Source organism: Lactuca serriola, chromosome 3, assembly GCF_051521515.1.
Source record: "Lactuca serriola cultivar US96UC23 chromosome 3, Lser_US96UC23_V15, whole genome shotgun sequence".
NCBI lineage: Eukaryota > Viridiplantae > Streptophyta > Magnoliopsida > Asterales > Asteraceae > Lactuca > Lactuca serriola.
Window position 1 is genome coordinate 154,300,885 of NC_136410.1, and position 26,203 is coordinate 154,327,087.

General features: G+C 39.0%; 1 protein-coding gene across 1 annotated transcript; it reads right to left on the reverse strand.

Moving 5' to 3' along the window:
- Positions 1-3,017: 3,017 nt before the first annotated feature.
- Positions 3,018-4,675, reverse strand: LOC145093288 (uncharacterized). The gene has a single exon (XM_079031381.1). It carries the CDS (start codon positions 4,506-4,508, stop codon positions 3,192-3,194), a length of 1,317 nt encoding a protein of 438 aa, XP_078887507.1. The 5' UTR covers positions 4,509-4,675; the 3' UTR covers positions 3,018-3,191.
- Between the last annotated feature and the right edge of the window lie 21,528 nt (positions 4,676-26,203).

Here is a 26,203-nt window from a genome sequence, read left to right on the forward strand (position 1 = left end):
TAATGGAGGATGTTGTAGCTCATGTTGTGTTTCATGGTGCATCTCATGGATTTGATGAGGTTCTTACTTCCCATTTATTTTTATGCAAATGATGTTTTGTTTTTGGGAGAATGGGATGAATTAAATGTCCATAATCTTATTCGCACTCAAAGGTTAATCTAATTTATATGGAGTTGGTATTACGGATTCCAAGATTGCTCCTTTGGCGTTTCTCTTGATCTTGATACCAGCTTTTTTGAAAGACAAGAAATGTGGCAAAGCCGATTGCAATTTTGTTGCATTATGAAGGTGAGAATTAAAACTCCGAATAATAATAATAATATAACTTTTATTTTTTTCAACATCATCTCCCTATACTAATAAAAAAGTAGTTCTTTTGTCATGTGTCACCATGTTAGGCATTGTAATAAATATTATGACACTTGTCAATCTATTGGCACTTGTAATTAATATCATGACATTTATCAATCTATTAATTCTTCATTTCAAATTTCAAATTTCAAAATTTAAATCACATTTTAATTACATTAAATTAATAATATTAGAATAAAAATAAAATAAAATTTATACAAATTATAATAAAATGAAATTTATACAAATTATAAGATGATATATTTTACGTATTTATTTGAATCAACGATTATATATATATATATATATATATATATATATATATATATAACTAAAAAAATATCTTTTAATTAATAAGTTATTTAAAATTATTAATTAATAATTTTAAGTTTTTACTTAGAAAGTTTAATTAATTTTCTAACCGTGGTTCCCACAAGTTATAAACTAGTTTTTAAATAAAGATGTGATGAAACGGTTTATGCTGTATGTTAAATGTATGAGCCTTTGAATGGAATTTATGGAGATGGTGCACATTCAAATTATGGTTTTATTACAGTCTTTATAAACGATAGTGTATTTGGACTCCAAGCATGTAAATATGATATTAGCAACATGTACATGTTTTACCTTTAAAAAAAATTATTTACTGAACCATTAATTATCTACTGAACCATTAAAAAAATTGATCTACTGAACCAGTAAAAAATTTTATCTACTGAACCATTAAAATTTTATCTATTGAACCATTAAGAGCATGTTTCATTTTCCTCCTTTTAACTGTTGTTCGACAAAAAAAAATGTTGTCATATATATAATATTAGAGAAAACTATGTCACACTCGGTGAAATAAAAGAAAAATATGTAAAGATAAATTTATAAATGGGACTTCATGGGAAAGTTCAATTTTTGATTCTTTTTCTCCAAAGATTGGTCGTTTGTGGACAGTTGGAAGTATACTAATGGATGGACCATATTGACATTATTATGAATAGATAAGATTCTATTTAGAATGAGTTGTCATATGACAAATATGGAAATGTTTCCATATTGGGAGTTGGATATCGAGAATCAATGTCTAGATTAGAAACTTTTATACAAGAAGGATGTTCAAATGAATGTACTTTGAATATGAGACTTCATGACTATGGAATTGTCTTGTAATAATCTCCAATAGATCCCTTTGTAATTTCATTGGCAAAGTCTTGGTGTTTTTGGCGCTATGATATTACGAAATGACCGTTGCATAAAATGTTAGAATCTAAAATATTTTATAAGTGGTAAGAATTTGGTATTCTCACACTTGTGGTAAGGATTGGGAATTGTGAAATGAGTGTGATTGAAAATGTTATTCAATTATACTATTTCACAAAGTAAGGATCGTAGGTAAACATAATGTGCATGCTAAGAGCATGGGACAATTGTTGTTATAATTCAAATAAGAAGTTGATTACCCGAAACAACAAATAATGAGTAATCAATATGGTGATTAAATAAAAGGTGTTTTATTTATACTTAAAAGTTTAGGGCCATATAGGATTAGTGTTATTCTTGTGTTTCACTTTGCATGTTTTGACTTCCCGAATAATAAGATTATTCAAATGCTCCACAGTCGCTCATTCTTTAGAAGTAGGAATGAAAGAAGACTGTCATGAATCTGTCTGTAGATTGTCTAAAATGTTTAGACATATGACAAGTTTGCTGCAGAATTCATGTGCGTTGCTATAAGATTAGAGTATTGGATTAAACTCATGCTCACTTGGATCGATTCATGGATTTTATCATGAGTGATTGGTGAGAAGATAATATCTTATAACTTGAAACCGAGATGTGTGAGTTGTATCTAACGAGTCGGTTACACGTTGATAATATGTAAACGCATCAGTAACTTGGTGTTATAAAACGTATTGTTGTGTATGATTTGGTGAATGAGTACAAGCGAGCATTGAGTCGAAGTTTACATGTTTCTTTTACCCAAAGTGGGATAAAAGTGATATATGTGGGCCCCTCGATGATTTAATGATGACACCCTAAGCACTTGGCCAAGCCGGGACTAATTTAATGTGTTCAATTGTAGTATGTTGTCAGTTGTCATAAATCGAAAATCGAAAAACAACACATGAACAGAGAGTATGATTAAAATTCATGTCTCAGTTCATACGATATCTAGAACCCAACCCAATTGTCAGGCCTATTGGCGTTTCTCTTGATCTTGATGCCAACTTTTTTGAACGACAAGAAATGTGGCAAAGCCGATTGCAATTTTGTTGCATTATGAAGGTGAGAATTAAAACTCAAGAATAATAATAATAAATATAACTTTTATTTTTTCCAACATCATTTTTAAATAAAGATGTGATGAAACGGTTTATGTTGTATGTTAAGTGTCCGAGCCTTTGAATGGAATTTATGGAGATGGGGCACAATCAAATTATGGTTTTATTACACTCTTGATAAACAATAGTGTATTTGGTAAAAGAAAAACATGTATATCTCTTATTGGATTAATCATGTAATTTTTAAGTTCATTAACTAAAAAAAAAACTTCATTGACACTTTACATTATATGAGAATAAGATTGCTACATGGTATGATTTTGCATAGTTTTTACTTTTGAAAATAACACCATAGTTTGAAATTTTACCAAAAATATTGCTTAAACTCACACAAAAACCATGAAATTCAAGTTTATTTTCATTTAACATAAACACTGATGAAAAAAGACACCACATTTCACAACAACAAACGCAATTTCTTGCATTGCGATAAAACTAACATCAAACTATTTACAGATATCATCATATACACACATAATATTATATATCTATATATTATATATAATATCAAGGTGAAAGTTGAAAACCATACCCAACTCGAAGCTCAACATCATCATCATCATCAACAACAACATCCAATCTGTTCTTGCTTCTCTCATACTCAACATCGTCTGTAGGCAACTCAAATCGGCAAACAGGGCATGTGTTACGAATGTTTAACCATGGCAGGATGCAGTCACCATGGTAATGATGACGACATGGAAGCTCTGTCACTTTCTCTTCAATCGAAATTTCATCTTTACAAACTGCACAGATGACATTGTCGTCTTCTTGTTTTGAATCTTTGTTGGTCTTTAAGGTCACCAATGGCAGATTATCCACGATGGATTTGGACGCAGGAGGACTACCTCTTAAAGCTCTAACAGTCTCCACGAATTGACCAATTAGAGTATCGAATTCAGCTGTGTAAACAAAACCCTCACCTCCTTCGGTTTCAAATTCGAGGTCTCTTTCAAGGTTGTTGACAGCTAGAAGGATCTCCCATTCCAAAACCCCAACGGCGGCGTCTCCTTCTGAGGAAATTTCAGATGAAACGGAAATCTCTTCGATTCTATCAATCACGGAACTCAATCCGTCTCTCTCGTCAACCCTAGAAGTCGCTTCTGCTTCTTCTCTCTCGATAGATGAACAATCCCAGAAACGTTCGAGATTCGGTTCACTGGGTTGAAATCTATCGTTAACTTGACCTAATTCTTCTGTATCTGAGTCCGATTCGATTCCGACGACTCTTAAACCGCCGCCTTCAAACCCTAGATGCTCGATATTACTGGAAACGAAATCATCGTTGTCGTCATCAATCGGACTACCTTCAGAAACGCTGATACCAACATCAGTGCTCGAAAACCGGCGAGAAACAAGTTCGGTATCTCCACGAGAGTCGAACAAATCGGTGATGAAATCCATTTGGTCATATTCTTCATCGTCACCATACAAACAATCCGGATAAACAGTTGAATCCGGAAATTCGGATGCGGATTCTGATTCCGATTCAGATGAGCAACACGAACATGAATTTGAATTCGATTTTACCTGGCGATTATGATGATGTTGGTGGTGATAACAAAAGGACGAGGAAGATGAAGGAACGAAAAACGATGAATTGAGCGGAGAAAACGGATCGAAATTGAAGGTGTAAGGAACGTCTTCTTCTTCTTCTTCCTCCTCCACGTTCACGAGATCATCGTCTTCAACCAAAGTAAAGCAGTTAGTCATGGTGTTGTCTAGGGTTTGTTCAGATGAAATTCGTTCATCTTCTTGGAGTATATGGTGCTCTGATTCATCCGATTGTTGATGTAGAAATTGGGTTTTTGAAATGTGTGCCATTAGCAGAAGCTGATTGAATTTGATTGAACCCAACAAGAATTTGGATTTGGATCAAAATGATGAGGAAGATTTCTTTCTTCTTGGCACACGCTCTTTGACAAATATTGCTACTCTCTTCCCTTTCTTTCTTTCTTTTTATTTTTTTTTAAATTTTTTTAATCAAAATCAGAATTTAATTTTTGTTTTTAACGATGGTATTTGTCTTTCACCAACTACACTTATGTGATATCGTAACACATACTCCAACATATTGATAATGGTCAAATTAATGCTGCCATAACAATAAGTGATAGTACTAGTAAGAGCATCACAATCGTTAATCATTTGTATAGTTTATTGTTTTTGTTATATAAAGGGTATCCTTAATTAACTAAAAATAACATTATTGTTTTTGTTAAATAAATGGAATCCCTAATTAACTATGGTAACATTATGAGCAAAATTGGTAATAAGAAAAATTAAATTTTTTGTGCTTTTAGAGAATGATCATTTTGTTTGGAATGGGTTATTTGAGAAATTAAATACCTTTTTATTTTTCTTTTAATTATCTTACTAGCTATATGAAAATAACAAGTGTCTTATATTATTATTAATTTTATTAAAATGTAATATTTGTCAACAACTCACATTATTATTAATTTTTTGAATTTTTTTGAACCGGTGAAATGTACTGAAGGATCCAGTAAATAGTTTGGTCTAGGCTTTCAGTATAATTGGTTTAGAATGAGTCTGTAATTGTGTTTAAGAGTTGTTTGTTGGTTTGTTGGACATTTTGTGTGTTTATGGCCGTAAACCCTGTTTACGGTAGCAAACCCAGTTTACGATCTGGTCGAGTATATATAGTTGAGGTGTAGGTCATTTGTAGGTTGTTGATGCCATTGCGTTTACACAGAGAGTCCATCAAGTTGTATCTGACGATTTATTGAAATATAATCGTGTGCAAGCTTGGTTTCTTTTCATCTTATTCGTCTTGTGTGATTGATTGTTGCTTAACTACCGGTAAAGATCCATATTTGGACCTTACAATTGGTATCAAAGCAGAAACCGGTGTTAAGGCTTCTTTCAATCGATTTTTGGGCTATTTTTGGGCTATTTCAATCGATATCTTTGAAGTTCGAACCTGCTGTTAGTGTTTACGTGGTGAAGGGAATCGTTTCTACTGAAAAATCGTGTTTATAAGGGCTTTCTGGGAGTTTGCTGTCAACCGTAAACTCCATTTACGGTCGTTGAATCAAGAACATCAAGAACCGTAATCTCAGAATCATCATAAACCGTAAACTATCTTTCAAGGACAGTAACACATAAACCGGAAACTCACAAACCGTAAACTCATATACCGTAAACCCTGTTTACGGTCGTAATCCCCTGAACCGTAAACCTAGTTTACGGTCGTAAACTCTTTCAACCGTAAACTCAAATTTTGAACCTAATTTGCTTGATTTCAAATGGATTCTCAAGGTCAAAATCATTTCCATGAACTTGACACTGTTATGGGCACCACCACACGAATTCCAAGATTGATGTCTGCGGATGGTTTCCCCGAATGGAAGTATAGAATTGAAAAATACATCAAAATGAAGGACTTTAAGGTATGGAGAAGCATTCTTAGAGGCCCTGTTAGAATCACCACGACAGTCGGAGGTCAAGTGATTGACAAGGAGGTTGAAAACTACACTGATGAGGAGTTTGAGAAAATTGAGGAGCAAGAAAGGGCTTTAGCCACCTTGACTATGGCATTATCTCCCGACATCGCTCAAGGTTTTTGTGAGTACACTTTAGCTAAAGATCTATGGGAAGCCCTAATTGAAGTTTATGAGGGCAATGAGGATATGAAGGAGAGTCGCCAGGACATGTTGAGACAAAAGTTCAACATGTTCAACTACATTCCAGGAGAGACTCTTGAGGCTCAATTGTAGAGGTTCACAACTCTCACAACGGACATGAAAATTTCTGGGATTTACTTGACCAAGTCAGAAATTAACAAGAAGCTTCTCAACACTCTTCCCAGATCATGGGATATGAATGTTGCTGTGATTAAGAAGACTAAGGATCTAAACTGCCTCACTCTTGTTGAAACCATGGCAATCATCAAAGCTTGTGATATTGATGATAAACAGAGATAGATCAATCATGTGAGCTCATACTCTACTGCAAATCTTGGGATCTCATCCAACAATGCTCTATCCTCAATCATGTCCTCTTCAGGTCAAGGGTTTACTGCTAAACCACCTCAGATTCAGTCTTTCACTACTGCATCACCTATTCCTCATCCTCAGAATCAACCATTTTGTCTCCCCACATGTTGTTTCTTCTCCAAATGTGCCTGATGTAGCCTCTTCCTCAAACCCTAAGGATACTGATGAAAATCTGGCTCTAGCTATTGGGCTTGTTAACTACTACAATGCTTTTGTAGCTGGAGATCTTCCACCTCAGCTGTCATTTTCTGATTTGGACTAGATTCATCCTGAAGGCGTAGAAGAGATGGACATCACGTGACAGATTGCTATGGCTGTTTTCAGGGCCAACCAGTTTGCTAAGAAGACTGGAAAGAGCAACCGGGACATGAATGCTGACAAGAAGGTGGGAATCAACAAGAGCACGCTGATATGTTTCAACTGTCACGAGCCGGGTCACTTTGCTCGTGATTGTCCAAAGCCAAATCGCAGGGTCAACAACAACAGAATGATGGTAGCAGTGGGAAACAACCGTGCAGGTGCTGCAGCTAATGGTGAGACCGCTATGGTCGCACAATCTTTTGACTGGGAGGACCAGATTCAGGCTTTGAACATTTCAGGGCCAGAAAATGCTCACCTAGCTCAGATCGATGATGCTTCCTTGAAGACTGATGAAGCTGCTCCCGAGGTAGAAATGATGGAGCTGCAATTTGCTTTCATGGCATCCACCTCTTCCGAGCCCAAGAAAAGCGAGGTAACCCTACCATCTTGTTCTTATGCATGTAAAGAATATGTTAAAGTTCTTCGTGATGAAATCCAATTATTGCGTAGAGAAGTAGAGGACCTTAGATATGAGGGCTACCAACTTAGGAAATGACAAAAGCCCCTTAAAGCCCAATTAGAAGCTAAGATAAACGATTTTAGAAGAGTCCAGGCAGAGTACAGTGAGAAATGTGAACTGTACAATTATGTTAAAAGGCAAAATGATGCGCTAACTGCCGAGCTTGATACATTGAAGAAAAGATTTGATTCTGCAAACTTTGCTTTTCAAAAATTTGATGGATCAAGCGAGGTAGTTTCCAACATGATCGATCATTGCATGGACTTTAAACAAAATCAGTTAAAGGGTTTAGGATATGATAGTGTATCTCCTCCTTATAATCACACATATCTGTATCAACCCTTGTCTAAAGATGAGATTGCTAACGAACCATTCATGGTTTATGGAAAACCATCTGGTTTCGTCTCAGGAGGATTTATAAATGTTAAAAGTACTGACGCTTCTACTTCCTCTGCAGATCAACCCTTAGATCAGGCGAAGCATGGAGTTGGAGTTTCTGTTTCTGTTCCTAATTCTGATATTTTTGTTTCTGTTTGTGATTCAAATGTTAAGACTGATGATGTTTTGTGTGATGTTGCTAATTCTGCATCTGTTGAATTTAATTTCTTTGATATGTTTGATGAATTGTTTGGTAATTCTGATGCTTGTAATAATCATGAAACACCATCAACTCTACAAGTCACAACAACTGAGACACCCTCTATTATATCTCAATCTAGTTCTCATTCATGTTCTTCTGAGAAAAGTAAGAGTGTCTATAAAGAAAACAAACCTGAGAAATGTAGTACAAGTTCAAATAATAAACAAATTTGTTTTAATTGTGGTGTTGGTGGTCATATAACTAGGAATTGCCAAAACAGGATCTTTGTAAACTATTTGTCACCAAGAGGAGAGAACGAATCTCGAGGAAGGTCTTTAATTAGAAAATCCTCAAGAAATCGTTCTCGAAATGATGATTGGAAAGATGACCAAAGTAGAAAAAGGGTTGTTTTTCAAAAGAATAAAAAGGTTTTTATCTACAAAACTCAAAATAGTTTGCCAAAACCGAACAAGGCTCCGCCAAGATCGGTTTCATCGAAAGGTCATTCTGGATCTTCAACCAATTCTGGTAGAACATCCATAGGCTCAGTGCAAACTAAAAGGAAACCTATTTTAAAACCATCAGAGAATTTGATAAAACCTAAATCTCATTGGGTGCCCAAGTCAATTTCCAATCCATCATTACCACCCTCTGAAGTGATTAAGAATGAGGATCCTTGTTTGAGATCTTTAAATGTTAATTCAGAGAAAGTGAAAAGGAAACCCAGGACAGTGATGACCTGGGTTCCTAAATCTAAATGATTCCACTCATTTTGCAGGGACAGTTGCGGAGGAATTTCGTTCGTCCTTGGTACGTCGACAGCGGCTGCTCCCGGCATATGACTGGAGACATCTCCCAATTAAGCGAAATTCAATCTTTTAATGGGGTTATGTCTCCTTTGTGGGCGGAGATGGTGGGAAGATCACACAAAGAGGAACTGTCACAAATGGAGTGTTAAGCTTTGAGAATGTCAATTTCGCTCCCGAGTTAAAGCACAGCTTGTTGAGCGTTTCCCAAATTTGCGACAAAGGCTATTCTACCCATTTTACTGACAAAGAATGTATGATTCTCAAGCCAGGCATTATTATCACAGAAGAGTGGATTCTTGTTAAATCTAAGTGGGATGGCAATGCTTACATTATTGACATGAACAGCAACCTACCTGAACAAGTCACTTGCCTTTTCTCAAAAGTCTCCGAACAAAACTCAATGCTATGGCACCGAAGGCTCGGTCATGCTAACGCGAAAAACTTGAATCGCCTTGCTAAGAATGAGATGGTACGAGAGAAGTGTGTTTCCTGTGCTCAAGGCAAACACCATAGGAAACCACACCTGCCCAATCAAGTAAACTCAATCAGTCAAGTGCTCCAAGTATTGCATATGGACTTATTTGGTCCGGTCAACGTCCTGAGCATCAACAGAAGCTCATACAGTCTAGTTCTGATCGATGATTTCTCTCGGTTTACGTGGGTCTTCTTCTTATCCAACAAAGCGGGAGTTGCTGATATGATTAAGAAGTTCGTTGTGATGATTGAGAAGCAAACCAATAACCAAGTGAAGGCACTCCGTACTGACAATGGAACTGAGTTCAAGAATTCGGTTCTTGACCACTTTTGTGCAGAAAAGGGGATAGTGCGTCAATACAGCTCTGCTCACACGCCTCAACAAAACGTTGTTGCTGAAAGGAGAAATAGAACATTGAAAGACGTTGCAAGGACAATGCTTTGTGATTCCAAACTACCTATTTTCTTTTGGGCCGAGGTGATTAACACTGCTTGCTATGTTCAGAATCGTGTTCTAATCAACAAAGCACAAATGAAGACCCCGTACGAAATTCTCTATGGACACAAGCCTTCCGTTAGCCATTTCCGCGTATTTGGTTGTCCTTGCACCCTTCTTCACTTGGATTCCAACCCTAAATTCAATGCCAAAGCCGATGATTGTTACTTTGTAGGGTATGATGCGCGCACCGCGTATAGGGTTTACAACAAGAAGACTAAGCAGATAGTCGAATCCTATGACGTGCGCTGGTTGGAGGAGAATGAAACAGACGCTCGAGTGGGTCCCGACTGGTTATTTGATTACACATCACTTTTCAAATCTCTCAATGTGTCTTCAGATGGTTCAAGTGGATCCTCTTCTGGTTCGAAGATTGTGTATGAAGATGAAGACGAAGAAGTTGTCTACAGACCTCCAACGGTTGAGGGGGAGTTCTCTGCTCCACGTGAGGGGGAGTCCTCTACTACACTGTCATAACTAGAAATTTTGTGCCTTGTAACTACAACACTTAAGTAAAATTACGAATCGAAAACATAAGGGCATGTATGATGCTTACTCTGTGACAACAAAATTGCAATCAAATACATCATACAAGCATTACAAAATACTCAACAAGCAATGGGGAACCCTAGAAGTTCTTGTTTAGGTCAATTTTGGTCTAGGACTTCCTTATTGGGCCCAATGGACCAATAAGCTTCCAATTTGACCATCTTGGACTTAGAACTCTTAAATGGGCTCTAATTGGACCCACTTTCATTTATTCCAACATTTTGGGCCACATTGGGCCTAGAATGAAATGAATTAAATATTATGAACCATTATGAACCATAATTAACTTAAACTAGCCCAACAAAGTATAAAAAAAATCACACTTATATTTTATAGGGCCAACAATCACTCAACCTAACTCTAGCATGAGCTTAGGGGCAATAAAGCCCAAAAATCTTTTTTTTCCCTCTCCATTCTCGGCCCAAGGCAAGCCCAAGAAGAAGGGTTGACTTATGCTAGCCACCTCATTGTTATTTTGTGGATAACTAGGCTATTATTCATCATGCATCCAAGCCTTACTCATATTTCCATGCACTCTCTCCCCTCTCTTCTTGCTCTCGGCTGAAAACAACACACACACGCACTCACAAAAATTCATTCCATTCTTTCTAAGTCTTGAAGAACATCTCCTCCCTCCTTCTTCAAAAATTTCGAGAATCAAGAACTTTTCAAGGAGGTTTTTCCCACAAACACATCATCTAAGGTAAGTTGATGACTAATCCATGATCTAGCTACTTCATTTCATCAAAAATCTCTTCTAAATCTATTCCAACTTGTGATCATGCACCTTAGAAGTCACTAAACTCGAGATCTACCAAGAAGACTTGCTAGGATCGAAATTTTCTTCTTTTCTCTCTTCAAAACCGAAACTACAACTCAAGGTGAGCTTCATACCCCCTATTTTTCGGTTTTTATAAGTTTTGTGGGTGGGGGGGGGGAATACAAGTAAATGTGTAGATCTATGAGTATATGTATACTTTGTGTGATTTCTATGGTTGTATATATGTTCTTATGTGATTGTGGTGTTGGATCTAGTCAAAAAGACCTTAAGACTGAGATCTACATTAAGTTGCATGAAATAAGTATAAACTATGTTATTTCACACAAATCATTTCTAGAAAAATAACCAAGTTGGTTAATATGAACATCTTTGGGTTTAAAACCCATTTTTGGACTCAAAATGCTAAAAATATGAAACTAAAGGGCCCAAAATGTCAAAATACAAATTTTGAGGGATGAGATGAGTCAAAACAGTTTCAAGAATGTATTTTCTGGAAATTTGCTCTTTTGAAGGATTAAAATGTGAATTTTTAAGCATAATGGGCCAAAAATGAACTTTTCGGCCCAATAAAGCCCAAATTGCGAGATTTTCAAATTAGAGGGGCTGAAACTGTACTTTTCTATAAAACAGGGGACTACTAGTGCTCCAAGTCCATTTCAAGGGTTAAAAATACTTTTCATATTTAAAAGGGAGCAAAGATGCAAAAATTTTCTATTTTGGGCCAAAAGTGTAAAATTTGCGAAAAATGAGGTTTCAGCCGAGATAAATTCATTCCGTGGGACTAAAACTGTTTTTCAAATAGCTGAAAAATACCCCTTTCAAAAAATTTTGATACTAAAGTGTCAAGAAAAATGGTTAAGGACTAAAATGTAAATTCTTTTATAAAAAGGGCTAAAAGTGTAAATTTATTCAAAAGAAAGGGGCTGCAAAAGTAAAATTCCAATGTTTTAAACAATAAATCCGTCATGATGAAATACTAGTACCACGACTACTGACGAAACATAATACACCTTCAACACCAAAAATCGTTACCAAACGAATTGATTCGGTCTCGAATCAATAATGAATCAAAAATCTATACACGACGATACTACAATACACATGCTGAAATTACGGGAAGTCAATACACACGCGGGAATTCACCAGACGTCGATACACCATCTTTGGGCCCAAAAGTTTCAAATCGTGCTTGTTGGGCCTAGCTAGCCCAATCACATGATCTTTAGGCCCGAAGGAAACTCGCTTACATGTTCTTGGGACTTATATGACCTAATTCCATATAAAAGGACTTTCACTGGCTTTTGTGGTGTTGGGCCCCAAGGGTCTTTTGGTACTGCTAGCAAAGTCGAGAATTCACCAATGCGATTTGGGCCAAGGGCCTTTCGCATTCACGATAGCCTTGAACGACTTATGGAAATAGCGGGGGCTTCGCACCCTCTTTTCTCCTCGGTTGTGGGGCTATGAGAAGTCAGGGTGGTTGGATTAAGTGAATAGTACGAACGACGCCTAAGGGATCATTTGTATAGTTTCAAACTAGTCGTTTTCATTAATGCGTGTTTATAAAAATTCACAATCCATAATTAATCCAATGTCACCTGGAATTATCGAATACACACGTCACAACGGTATAACGACATATAAAACGCGTAATTCAAAGTATTAGGAAATCATCGGGTTTTCCTAGGGTTTTCAATTCATACACCTACAAGATGCATACCAAGTCTAACAATTTTTTTTTCATTTATATAAACAAACAAGCATACTTACGGATCTTCACACTTTTTACACGATACTCTTTTCAGAAATTATCGGATTTTCTGGTGGTTTTCAAAACAATACAAAACATTATGTTGCAAACATTACTTATGAACTCACCAACATTTCATATGTTGACGTTTTTCAAAATACTTGTATTCTCAGGTAACAGGTAAATCGAAGGGAAAAATATACTCAGTGATGTCTTGTTGTTTGTTTAACTAGTATCGAACAATCTACTTTTTGGGAATGTAATGTTATGAAACAATGTACTAAATGTAAACACTACCAGTTGTACTATTTCAATGCATGGTGATGAATGATGTTATGTTTCATGTATATTCACTGTGATGGTATTCAATTGAGTCACAACAGCCCTCGGACGTTTCCACCGTCTGGTTCGGGGGTGTGACAGGTTGGTATCAGAGCTCTGTTTATAGTGAACTAGCATGTCTAACCACACATTGATATGAAAATATAAACCAAAAGAGGGACTAACCCAAATCTGAACAAAACAAGTAAAACATAACAATAAAACACCCCTGCTTGTATTAGGAATAAGAACACAACGCCGAACCAAACAAGATAACGCTAGTATCCCAGTTAATTCAGGACTGTTTTAGTGATATCAAGAAGTGAATGTAGCCTGATCAACTACATTCCCTCCAAGGTATAACTAACACATGTTCTGATGAGATCGCGAGCTAGGGAACCTAAAAACAAACCCCTATATCACCAAAAGAGAAGAACGCCTACATAGTCTATATAATAGTTGTAGCATCCTAGGAATAATGTTAGCATACTTACACACTCTCGCAGATAGCATGGCTGGTTTTCATCACCCCGGAGATCCTTATTTCCCTAATCAGGGGAATAACGGATGGTTAGACGAGGAGCCTAAGGAAGAGCCTGCGGAAGACCCCGAAGAGGAATCTGACGGGGAACCGGAGGCAGGAGTCGAGGGCGAGCCTGCCGAACCAGAAGAAGATGAAGGAAGCTTCGAGGAGGAACCCGATGACAGTGAAGGGGGTGATTCGGACGCGGAGTCCAAAGTCATCAACCCCCTTTACCCGATCAGGGTGCCTGCTTACCGTGTGGGCCCCACTGGTCCTACACCTCCCTGGGGTATTGATCTTTGGAGATGGAGCAGATAGCAGGGACAGCGACCCCCGTACGGCATGTCACGCGAGTTCTTCGACCTAAGGAATGGAGGACCGGCTGATCGAGCCCTTCCAGTCATGGTGAGACGATTACGGAACACTGGCGACCTTGCTCAGGGCACTGCTGATCAGGTACGCCAGTTGTAGACTAGGGTTGAGTGTGTGGAACAGGAGACACGTGATGTCCTTCGAGAGTTCCACATGAGGCAGGTGAGGTGGGAGTCTCGACTCCAGGATGCAGAACGACAAGTGGCTCGTCTTCAGGGAGCATCCACATCCTCAGCACCACCCCCGGACACAGCTCATCGCGGTTAGGGATAGACTTATCTTACTAGGTCATTAGGAACTATGCTATGTACCCCGACTCTATGTTTAAGTGACTACACTACTCATAGAGTCGTTATGCTGTCGAACTAGTGTCACTCATGTATGCTCCTACGAGCTAAATTTTCATGTATTAAATACGGATAATATTAGTGAACTTTTGCGTGTTTTATTATGACATTACAAATTGCTATGTGTTGAGAATCTATGATTGTATGCTAAATGGTAGAATTGTTTAAGTTCGTACCATGCACCTAGTCAGTAGGATCACAACCTCACAGAAACCCCAAACACTCAACATCTTTCCGTTTCATGACAGAAAGATGCCTCGCCGACCTACTCGCGGAAACCCTGGACCAACCCCACCCGAAGCTGACACCACTGCATTCCAGGCGGCCGTATCTGTTGCGGTCACCGCAGCTATGGCACAAATTCACCAAGGGAACAACGGAGGAGGCAACGGGCAAGGGGCCGGGAGTTTGAACAACAGAATGAATCAAGGACCCACCAAAACATGTACCTACAAGGACTTCACAAACGCCAAACCACGAACTTTTAACGACACTGGAGGGGTGATCACTCTGAAGTGATGGATCGAGAAGGTGGAATCGGTATTCGAGATATGCGACTGTCCTGAGGAGATGAATGTGAAGTTCGCAGCCTGCACTTTTGTTGATCAAGCGCTCACTTGGTGGAACGGACACGTGGAATCCATGACACTCCCTGTAGCCAACTCCATGTCGTGGTCGGAAATGAAAGAAATGTTGATGGCTGAATACTGCCCCCGAGGTGAGATTCAGAAAATGGAGCAAGAGCTGTGGAACCTCTCTGTGCGGAATGTGGATATCGATGCTTACATATCGAGATTTAGTGAACTATCTCTGTTATGCCCGGGTGTGATCACCTAGGAAGGAAAGAAGATTGAGCGATTCATCTGGGGACTAACCTCACCGATCCAGGGAAATGTGATAGCTGCAAATCCTGAAACCTTCGACAGTGCTAAAAGATTGGCGAAGAAGTTGTATGACCACAACAACAAAAAGGGTGAGAAGCCAGCGGAGACTGAGGCCAAGAAGGAAAGTGAGGGCAAGAAAGGGAAGAACAACAAAAGGAAGGGGCGCCAAGGCCCCGAGACTTCCAAGAAGCAACAGACAGTGGCAGTTAATGCTGCCACCGCACCAGTTCCAGCCACACCACATGCTCCAGCCTCAGCTGTTTCAAATGCTCCCAGACCTTATTCCGGTAATCTTCCCAAGTGCAACAAGTGCGGTTTCCATCACAATGGAGAATGCAAGGAGTTGCAGTGCACCAGTTGCAATCGAAGGGGACACACGACGAGGTACTGCAGGACTTACCCTCCCCAGAACCAACAACCGGGAAACAGCAACAACAACAACAACAACACCCGCAACAACAACAACATCAACACCGGCGACAACAATTCAGGGCCTAGCCACACCTGCTATGGGAGTGGGAGGACTGGGCATTTCCGCTGAGATTGCCCTAACAACAACAATCCCGGAAATGGAGGAACGAGAAGGATACTAGCCATGGGTCAGGGGGAAGTAATTCAGGATCCCGCAGTTGTTACCGGTACGTTTCCCCTAAACCACACTTATGCATGCATCCTATTTGACATCGGAGCGGAGCGAAGTTTCGTAAGCAATAAGTTTAAGCATTTATTAAAAAAACAACCCCAGAAGCTCAATGAAACCTTTACGGTGGAAATGGCCAATGGGAAAACCGAATCCACGGGGGAAATCTACATCGGATGTACCCTAACCCTGAACCAACACGTCTTTCGAATAGACTTAATGCCTGTGACCATTAGGAGTTTCGATGTGATTATTGGCATGGACTGGTTAAGCCTCTACCATGCTGAGATTATGTGTCACGAGAAGGTCATTCGTCTTCGCTTTCCTAATCACGAAACCCTAGTTATTTACGAAGACAAACCCAGCACGAACCTTCGCCTTATCTCGTGCATCCAGGCACAAAAGCATCTACGAAAGAAAGATTTGACATTCCTGGCTCACGTAGTGGATAAAACCAAGGAAGAGACTAACGTTCAAGATATTCCAATAGCACGTGAATTTCCAGACGTATTTCCTGAAGATCTTCCTGGAGTACCCCCAGAAAGGCAAGTTGAATTCCGAATTGATCTCGTTCCAGGAGCAACCCCTCTCACTAAATCGCCCTATCGGCTAGCTCCTACTGAAATGCAGGAATTGTCCAGTCAACTCAGCGAACTCCTGGACAAGGGATTCATCCGACCTAGTTACTCACCATGGGGAGCTCCAGTCCTGTTTGTCAAAAAGAAGGACGGATCTTTTAGGATGTGCATCGATTACAGAGAGTTAAAAAAACTCACTATCAAAAATCGCTATCCACTCCCACGAATCGACGATCTATTTGACCAGCTCCAAGGAGCTAGTTACTTTTCTAAGATAGATCTACGGTCCGGATATCATCAACTCAAAGTCCGGGAAGAGGATATTCCTAAAACCGCTTTCCGAACTCGTTACGGACATTATGAATTTGTCGTAATGCCCTTTGGTCTAACGAATGCTCCTGCCGCATTTATGGATCTGATGAACCGAATCTGTTGACCATTCCTCGACAACTTTGTCATTGTCTTCATTGATGACATTCTCATCTATTCACGAAGCGAGGAAGAGCATGGTCAACATCTCTGACAAATTCTAGAAACTCTGCGATCGGAAAAGCTATACGCAAAACTCTCCAAGTGTGAGTTCTGGATCCGTAGTGTGAACTTCCTAGATCATGTTGTTAGTCAAGAAGGAATTCATGTGGATCCTTCCAAGTTCAAAGCCATCGAAGGATGGGCCGTCCCGACCACACCCACGGAATTTCGTCAATTCTTAGGTCTAGCAGGCTACTATAGGAGGTTTATTCAAAACTTCTCTAAGATCGCCAAGCCACTTACCTCACTTACGCGAAAGGGCGTATCATTCAAATGGACGGACAAGCAAGAGGTTGCATTCCGAACCCTGAAGCAAGCCCTCTGTAGTGCCCCGGTACTATCTCTATTGGAGGGAACGGAAGATTTCATGGTCTACTGTGACGCGTCGAATCAGGGCTTAGGTTGCGTTCTCATGCAACGTGGAAGGGTGATAACTTACGCATCCTGACAACTAAAGACGCACGAAGTGAATTATACAACCCATGATCTGGAATTGGGAGCCGTGGTCTTTGCTCTGAAGATTTGGAGGCATTACCTTTACGGTACGAAGTGCACCATCTTCACGGACCACAAAAGTCTCCAGCATATCTTGAATCAAAAAGAGCTGAATATGAGGCAACGAAGATGGGTCAAATTATTAAACGATTACGAGTTTGAAATCAAGTACCACCCGGGCAAGGCCAACGTGGTAGCTGACGCATTGAGCCGGAAGGAGTACTCTAATCGTCGTGTGAAAACCCTCTCAATAACCATCCAATCTCACTTAACCACTCAGATTGGAGTAGCTCAGTCAGAGGCCATGAAGAAGGAAAACAGAGCAAGCGAAGCATTACGCGGAATGGAGAAGAATCTAGAGGCAAAAGAGGACGGAGTATACTATTTCATGAACCGTATTTGGGTCCGTAAACTCGGAGGATTTAGGGAGGTAGTCATGAAGGAAGCCCATAAGACGCGATACTCCATCCATCCCGGCTCGGACAAGATGTACTTGGATATTAAACAACACTATTGGTGGCCTAACATGAAAGCGGAAATTGCCACCTATGTTAGTAAGTGCCTTACTTGTGCCAAGGTAAAGGTGGAGTACCAGAAGCCCTCAGGGTTATTACAGCAACCAGTAATCCCTGAGTGGAAATGGGAAGGGATTTCTATGGATTTTGTGACCAAGCTACCCAAGACGTCGGATGGACTAGACACCATATGGGTAATAGTCGACCGACTGACGAAATCTGCCCATTTCCTGCCAATAAAAGAATCCTACAAGATGGAGAGATTGACACGTTTATACATTCGAGAAATCGTGAGACTCCACGGAGTACCAGTGTCTATTATCTCGGATAGAGACAGTAGGTTCACTTCATGTTTTTGGCAATCACTCCAGAAAGCACTGGGAACTCATCTCGACATGAGCACCGCTTATCATCCACAAACGGATGGTCAAAGCGAACGAACCATTCAAACGCTCGAAGACATGCTTCGCGCATGTGTGATAGACTTTGGGAAGTCTTGGGATGCCCACTTACCTTTAGTCGAATTCTCGTATAACAACAGTTACCATTCGAGCATCAAGGTCGCTCCTTTTGAAGCGTTGTACGGGCGTAAGTGTAGGTCGCCGTTATGTTAGGCTGAGGTGGGTGACACCCAACTAGCAAAAGCACACACATTGGACAAGACGCTAATGGGACCGGAGATCATTCGTGAAACCATGGAAAAGATCGTTCAAATTAGAGATCGATTACAAGCATCGCGCGACCGACAAAAGAGCTACGCCGATAAACGGCGAAAGCCCTTAGAATTTCAGGTCGGGGATCGAGTACTGTTAAAAGTCTCACCTTGGAAGGGAGTCATTCGTTTCGGAAAACAGGGAAAACTGAACCCACGATACATTGGACCTTTCGAGATCGTCGCCCGAATAGGTCCAGTGGCGTATAAACTACAACTACCCGCAGAGCTAAACAGTGTGCACCCCGTGTTCCATGTCTCTAATCTAAAGAAGTGTCTATCGGATGAAACACTCGTCATTCCCCTCGACGAGATTGAAATCAACGAGAATCTCCTGTACGTTGAAGAACCGGTTGAAATCATGGACAAGGAGGTGAAGCGTACTAAGCAAAGTCGCATCCCGATCGTCAAAGTACGGTGGAACGTGAAGCGTGGGCCAGAATTCATGTGGGAACGCGAAGATCAAATGAAGCAAAAGTACCCTCACCTATTCTAGCATTCTCAAATCTAGCTTTCAAACATAATTTCGGGATGAAATTCCCTCTAACGGGGGGATGATGTCACAACTAGAAATTTTGTGCCTTGTAACTACAACACTTAAGTAAAATTACGAATCAAAAACATAAGGGCATGTATGATGCTTACTCTGTGACAACAAAATTGCAATCAAATACATCATACAAGCATTACAAAATACTCAACAAGCAATGGGGAACCCTAGAAGTTCTTATTTAGGTCCATTTTGGTCTAGGACTTCCTTATTGGGCCCAATGGACCAATAAGCTTCCAATTTGACCATCTTGGAATTAGAACTCTTAAATGGGCTCTAATTGGACCCCCTTACACGACACCGCCCCTCGTCTTCAAGCTACGGCTACCTGCATGAAAGCCAACCGCTACTTTCATTTATTCCAACATTTTGGGCCACATTGGGCCTAGAATGAAATGAATTAAATATTATGAACCATTATGAACCATAATTAACTTAAACTAGCCCAACAAAGTATAAAAAAATCACACTTATATTTTATAGGGCCAACAATCATTCAACCTAACTCTAGCATGATCTAAGGGGCAATAACGCCCAAAAATCTTTTTTTTCCCTCTCCATTCTCGGCCCAAGGCAAGCCCAAGAAGAAGGGTTGACTTATGCTAGCCACCTCATTGTTATTTTGTGGATAACTAGGCTATTATTCATCATGCATCCAAGCCTTACTCATATTTCCATGCACTCTCTCCCCTCTCTTCTTGCTCTCGGCCGAAAACAACACACACACACACTCACAAAAATTCATTCCATTCTCTCTAAGTCTTGAAGAACATCTCCTCCCTCCTTCTTCAAAAATTTCGAGAATCAAGAACTTTTCAAGGAGGTTTTTCCCACAAACACATCATCTAAGGTAAGTTGATGACTAATCCATGATCTAGCTACTTCATTTCATCAAAAATCTCTTCTAAATCTATTCCAACTTGTGATCATGCACCTTAGAAGTCACTAAACTCTAGATCTACCAAGAAGACTTGCTAGGATCGAAATTTTCTTCTTTTCTCTCTTCAAAACCGAAACTACAACTCAAGGTGAGCTTCATACCCCCTATTTTTCGGTTTTTATAAGTTTTGTGGGTGGGGGGGGGGGGAATACAAGCAGATGTGTAGATCTATGAGTATATGTATACTTTGTGTGATTTCTATGCTTGTATATATGTTCTTATGTGATTGTGGTGTTGGATCTAGTCAAAAAGACCTTAAGACCGAGATCTACATTAAGTTGCATGAAATAAGTATAAACTATGTTATTTCACACAAATCATTTCTAGAAAAATAACCAAGTTGGTTAATATGAACATCTTTGGGTTTAAAACCCATTTTTGGACTCAAAATGCTAAAAATATGAAACTAAAGGGCCCAAAATGTCAAAATACAAATTCTGAGGGATGAGATGAGTCAAAACAGTTTCAAGAATGTATTTTCTGGAAATTTTCTCTTTTGAAGGATTAAGATGTGAATTTTTAAGCATAATGGGCCAAAAATGAACTTTTCAGCCCAATAAAGCCCAAATTGCGAGATTTTCAAATTAGAGGGGCTGAAACTGTACTTTTCTGTAAAACAGGAGACTACTAGTGCTCCAAGTCCATTTCAAGGGTTAAAAATACTTTTCATATTTAAAAGGGAGCAAAGATGCAAAAAATTTCTATTTTGGGCCAAAAGTGTAAAATTTGCGAAAAATGAGGTTTCAGCCGAGATAAATTCATTCCGTGGGACTAAAACTGTTTTTCAAATAGCTGAAAAATACCCTTTTCAAAAAATTTTGATACTAAAGTGTCAAGAAAAATGGTTAAGGACTAAAATGTAAATTCTTTTATAAAAAGGGCTAAAAGTGTAAATTTATTCAAAAGAAAGGGGCTGCAAAAGTAAAATTCCAATGTTTTAAACAATAAATCCGTCATGATGAAATACTAGTACCACGACTACTGACGAAACATAATACACCTTCAACACCAAAAATCGTTACCAAACGAATTGATTCGGTCTCGAATCAATAATGAATCAAAAATCTATACACGACGATACTACAATACACATGCTGAAATTACGGGAAGTCAATACACACGCGGGAATTCACCAGACGTCGATACACCATCTTTGGGCCCAAAAGTTTCAAATCGTGCTTGTTGGGCCTAGCTAGCCCAATCACATGATCTTTAGGCCCGAAGGAAACTCGCTTACATGTTCTTGGGACTTATATGACCTAATTCCATGTAAAAGGACTTTCACTGGCTTTTGTGTTGTTGGGCCCCAAGGGTCTTTTGGTACTGCTAGCAAAGTCGAGAATTCACCAATACGATTTGGGCCAAGGGCCTTTCGCATTCACGATAGCCTTGAACGACTTATGGAAATAGCGGGGGCTTCGCACCCTCTTTTCTCCTCGGTTGTGGGGCTATGAGAAGTCAGGGTGGTTGGATTAAGTGAATAGTACGGACGACGCCTAAGGGATCATTTGTATAGTTTTAAACTAGTCGTTTTCATTAATGCGTGTTTATAAAAATTCACAATCCATAATTAATCCAATGTCACCTGGAATTATCGAATACACACGTCACAACGGTATAACGACATATAAAACGCGTAATTCAAAGTATTAGGAAATCATCGGGTTTTCCTAGGGTTTTCAATTCATACACCTACAAGATGCATACCAAGTCTAACAATTTTTTTTACATTTATAGAAACAAACAAGCATACTTACGGATCTTCACACTTTTTACACGATACTCTTTTCAGAAATTATCGGATTTTCTGGTGGTTTTCAAAACAATACAAAACATTATGTTGCAAACATTACTTATGAACTCACCAACATTTCATATGTTGACGTTTTTCAAAATACTTGTATTCTCAGGTAACAGGTAAATCGAAGGGAAAAATATACTCAGTGATGTCTTGTTGTTTGTTTAACTAGTATCGAACAATCTACTTTTTGGGAATGTAATGTTATGAAACAATGTACTAAATGTAAACACTACCAGTTGTACTATTTCAATGCATGGTGATGAATGATGTTATGTTTCATGTATATTCACTGTGATGGTATTCAATTAAGTCACAACAGCCCTCGGATGTTTCCGCCGTTTGGTTCGGGGGTGTGACATACACCTAAGGGGGAGTCATCTGATCAACCATCTAGTCTAGAGTCTAAAGTTCAAGATGGAACTCCTGATGCTGATGTTACACTTCTTACCCCTATTGAAAGAGAGTTCATATCTAGAGATGCTTCCGCTGTCACTTCAACTTTTATGGAACTACTCTTTCCTGAAGAAATCGCTAATGAGTTTGTAGCAGATCAACCTAATGTGAATCAATCAGTAAATGATGGAGGTTTCAATATTCACACTCTTCCTGTTTCTATCAATGATATCAACCAAGAAATACCCTCAAGAATTCAACGCGATCATCCGATTGATAACGTCATTGGCCAGCTGGGAGATGGAGTTAAAACCAGAAGTCAGAGTGGAGACGTTAATGTATGTCTCTACCCAGCTGGGTGGATGCAATGCATGAGGAGCTTAATCAGTTTGAAAAGCTCGGGGTTTGGAAATTGGTTGACTTACTAAAGGGAAAAAGGGCTCATGACACGAGTTGGGTCTATCGTAATAAGCAGGATAATTCGGGTGTAATCGTGCGAAATAAAGCAAGGCTGGTAGTTCGCGGGTTTCGACAAATTGAGGGTCTTGACTATACTGAGGTATTTGCTCCCATGGCTCGGTTGGAGGCTATTCGCATCTTTCTCGCATATGCTTCCTACATGAATTTCACGGTCTACCAAATGGATGTCAAGACTGCCTTCTTGTATGGCAAGGTGAAGGAAGAAATTTATGTTGATCAACCCCCTGGGTTTGTTGACTCAAAGTTCCCTAATCGTGTTTACAACTTGGACAAAGCTTTGTATGGGTTACATCAAGCTCCTCGAGCATGGTATGCGACTCTAACGAAGCATTTGCTCGAGCATGGTTACTCTCGCGGCACCATTGATCAAACTTTGTTTATCAATCATGTGGGTAATGATCAAATACTAGTTCAGATCTATGTTGACGACATTATCTTCGGGTCAACCTGTACATAGCTTTGCAAGGAATTTGAAGGCGTGATGAAGAAAAGGTTTGAGATGAGTTCTCTAGGAGAGATGACCATGTTTCGGGGGCTTCAAGTCAAACAATCTTCTACCAGAATCCTAATTCACCAATCAAAGTATGTGGATGATATGCTGGAGAAGTTCGGGTTCCGAGACGCGAAACCTGCTCTTACACCCATGGCGGAGAGACCTTTACTAGCTCCTGATATTGAAGGCGAATCCGTAGATCAGACGTATTTATCGATCAATGATCGGATCGCTCATGTATCTGACTGCTAGTCGCCCAGATATAATGTTTGCGGTCTGTCAATGTGCACGCTTCCAGGCCAATCCTAAACTTTCTCATCTTATTGTTGTTAAACGGATTTTTCGGTATCTCAAAGGTTGCCCAAAATTGGGCCTTTGGTATCCGAAAAATCCCGAATTTGACCTTTATGCTTTTGCAGACAGCAACTATGGCGGGTGTGAGCTTGATAGAAAATCGACTCCAGGAGGATGCCAATTTCTTGGAGATATACTGGTCTCATGGTAGTGCAAGAAGCAGCATACGGTCTCAACCTCAACAGCAGAAGCGGAATATGTCGTTGCGTCAGCCTGTTGCTCTCAAGTCATATGGATCCAACATCAGCTATTGGAATACGGTTTGAATTATTTAGAAACCCTAATTCATTGTGATAATGAGACTGCTATACAAATCGCTAAAAATCCAGTCCAACATTCCAAAACCAAGCACATTGACATCAAAATTCATTTTATTAGAGATTGTTATGAGCGCTCGCTCATTAGGCTAGAACATGTTCACACTGACAATAATGTGGTGGACCTGTTTACAAAGCCTTTTCACAAAGCTCGATTTGATGTGCTTATGGGATTTTTAAAAATGATTCGTTTTGAGGATTAAACTTTTTGGTTAGACTTAGGTTAAATTTACGCATTTTAGTCTTTTCATTCTCTCTCATGCACAAATATTGGGGGAGAAATAACCAAAAATCCAAAAACATTAAAATTTTCAAAAATCCAAAAATATTTTGTTTATGTTTTATTTTTTTCAGAAAAACATTCAAAAATCCAAAAACATCAAAAAATTCAGAAAAATCAAAAATTTTGTCGCTAATAGTTCTGCTTGTGATTATTGTATTGGAAGTGATATGATCATGTGATAACAGGCAACCTGAGTCTGCGTAACGTACCCAAAGTTGAAGGGTCTTTGCTCTGGTTTGATGCGTCGGTAGGCACGAAAGATTCTAAATGGATTTGACTAGGCAGAGTTGAACTTAAGAAATTCTTAGTCTTGACAAATCTTGACCTAGTTAGATCCGTTCAGCCTGAAAATACGACGCTCGGATAGGTTGTGCAGGGGGATATACATGAGAATCCACTCGTCACATTAAATGAACCCGTACTTGGAACCGTGGATTAACTTTTCCTCGATGTGCAGATTTTGTTCTTAATTCCAGTATTGACGGGGCGACTGGTAAATTCCGATGAATTAGGTCTGTAGAAAATTATTTTCTTTCTTTCTATCTGTCAGTCATATGTTGCACCCTTTGCGTGATTGGAAGAGATCCAACCTAGACTGCAACATATGCAAATCTATTTATCTGCATATTAAATCTATGAAATTCTTCTTATCTATTAGCCATATGTTGTCTCCTTTGTGTGACTAACAATCCGACCTGGTACACAGCATATGCATCTTTCTACTTCTCAATCCCTCTAAAACTATAAGTGATAATAATCTGAATCTATCTTCTCTCCCAATGATTGTCTGCTCACCCGATGTAAGGAGTACTCTGGAAGTTCTTGATTACTGGGGCATATCAGGAAGCGGGAAACATATTCCAGTACAATTAAAATTTAACACTCAAAGATTGTCTATAGATCTCGTTGCTCAATTTAAGTGGACAACAATATCCCTGGTCATCGTCAGCTGAATGGTCTTTAAGATATAGTATCTAGGAACTTAGGATCAAATATAGTATCTAGGAACTTAAGTTCACCTTGTCTTGTAACAAATAGTATGTCCTAAATCTGTCACAATTTTTCGTGTTTAAGTGGACCACAATACCGGCGATCGACTAGACAAAGATGTGAAGATGAAAGGTACCGATAAGTGGATTAAGGCTGTCTAACAACTTTGATGCCAGTGTCACAAGATTTTGTCAGTAGTGTTGAAATAAATTTTGTCGATTCAAAATTTAAATTTTCCTTTATTTTTATTTTTTTTTAATATTTTTTAATTTAATTTTATTTTTATAATTGTCAAAAATTTATTTTTTTAAATTCTTTAATTCTAAAATTTTCGAAATTAGTTTATTTTGATTTTTAGTTTAATTTTAATTTTAATTTTATTTTAAAAAATCCTCAAAAGTTTTATTCTTAAAATTTTATCGGGATAAAAGACTGGGTTTTACACTGTATGGGAGACTGGTAATTTCGAAGGGAGTATAAAAGGAAGAGTTTACTTCTGTAAACCCTTTTCAACTTCCTCATCTCCTTTTTGCTGCCGCAAACAGCCTTTCTCTCTCTACTCTCTCTCATCAAAAAAATTTCTTAAATCTTTGCGAAATCGGCCTAGTACAACTCGAAGGTATGACAAAACTGACCAAGAATCTGCTTTCTATTCGTCATTCCGACCAAAATCGAAGGAGTAATCGGAGTTTAAAGAACTGTCGGCATTTACTGTTCATGAGGAG

What these genes read in the sequence shown, in the direction of transcription:
- LOC145093288 (XM_079031381.1), bottom strand. Translation starts at nt 4,508, where the DNA reads ATGGCACACATTTCAAAAACCCAATTTCTACATCAACAATCGGATGAA.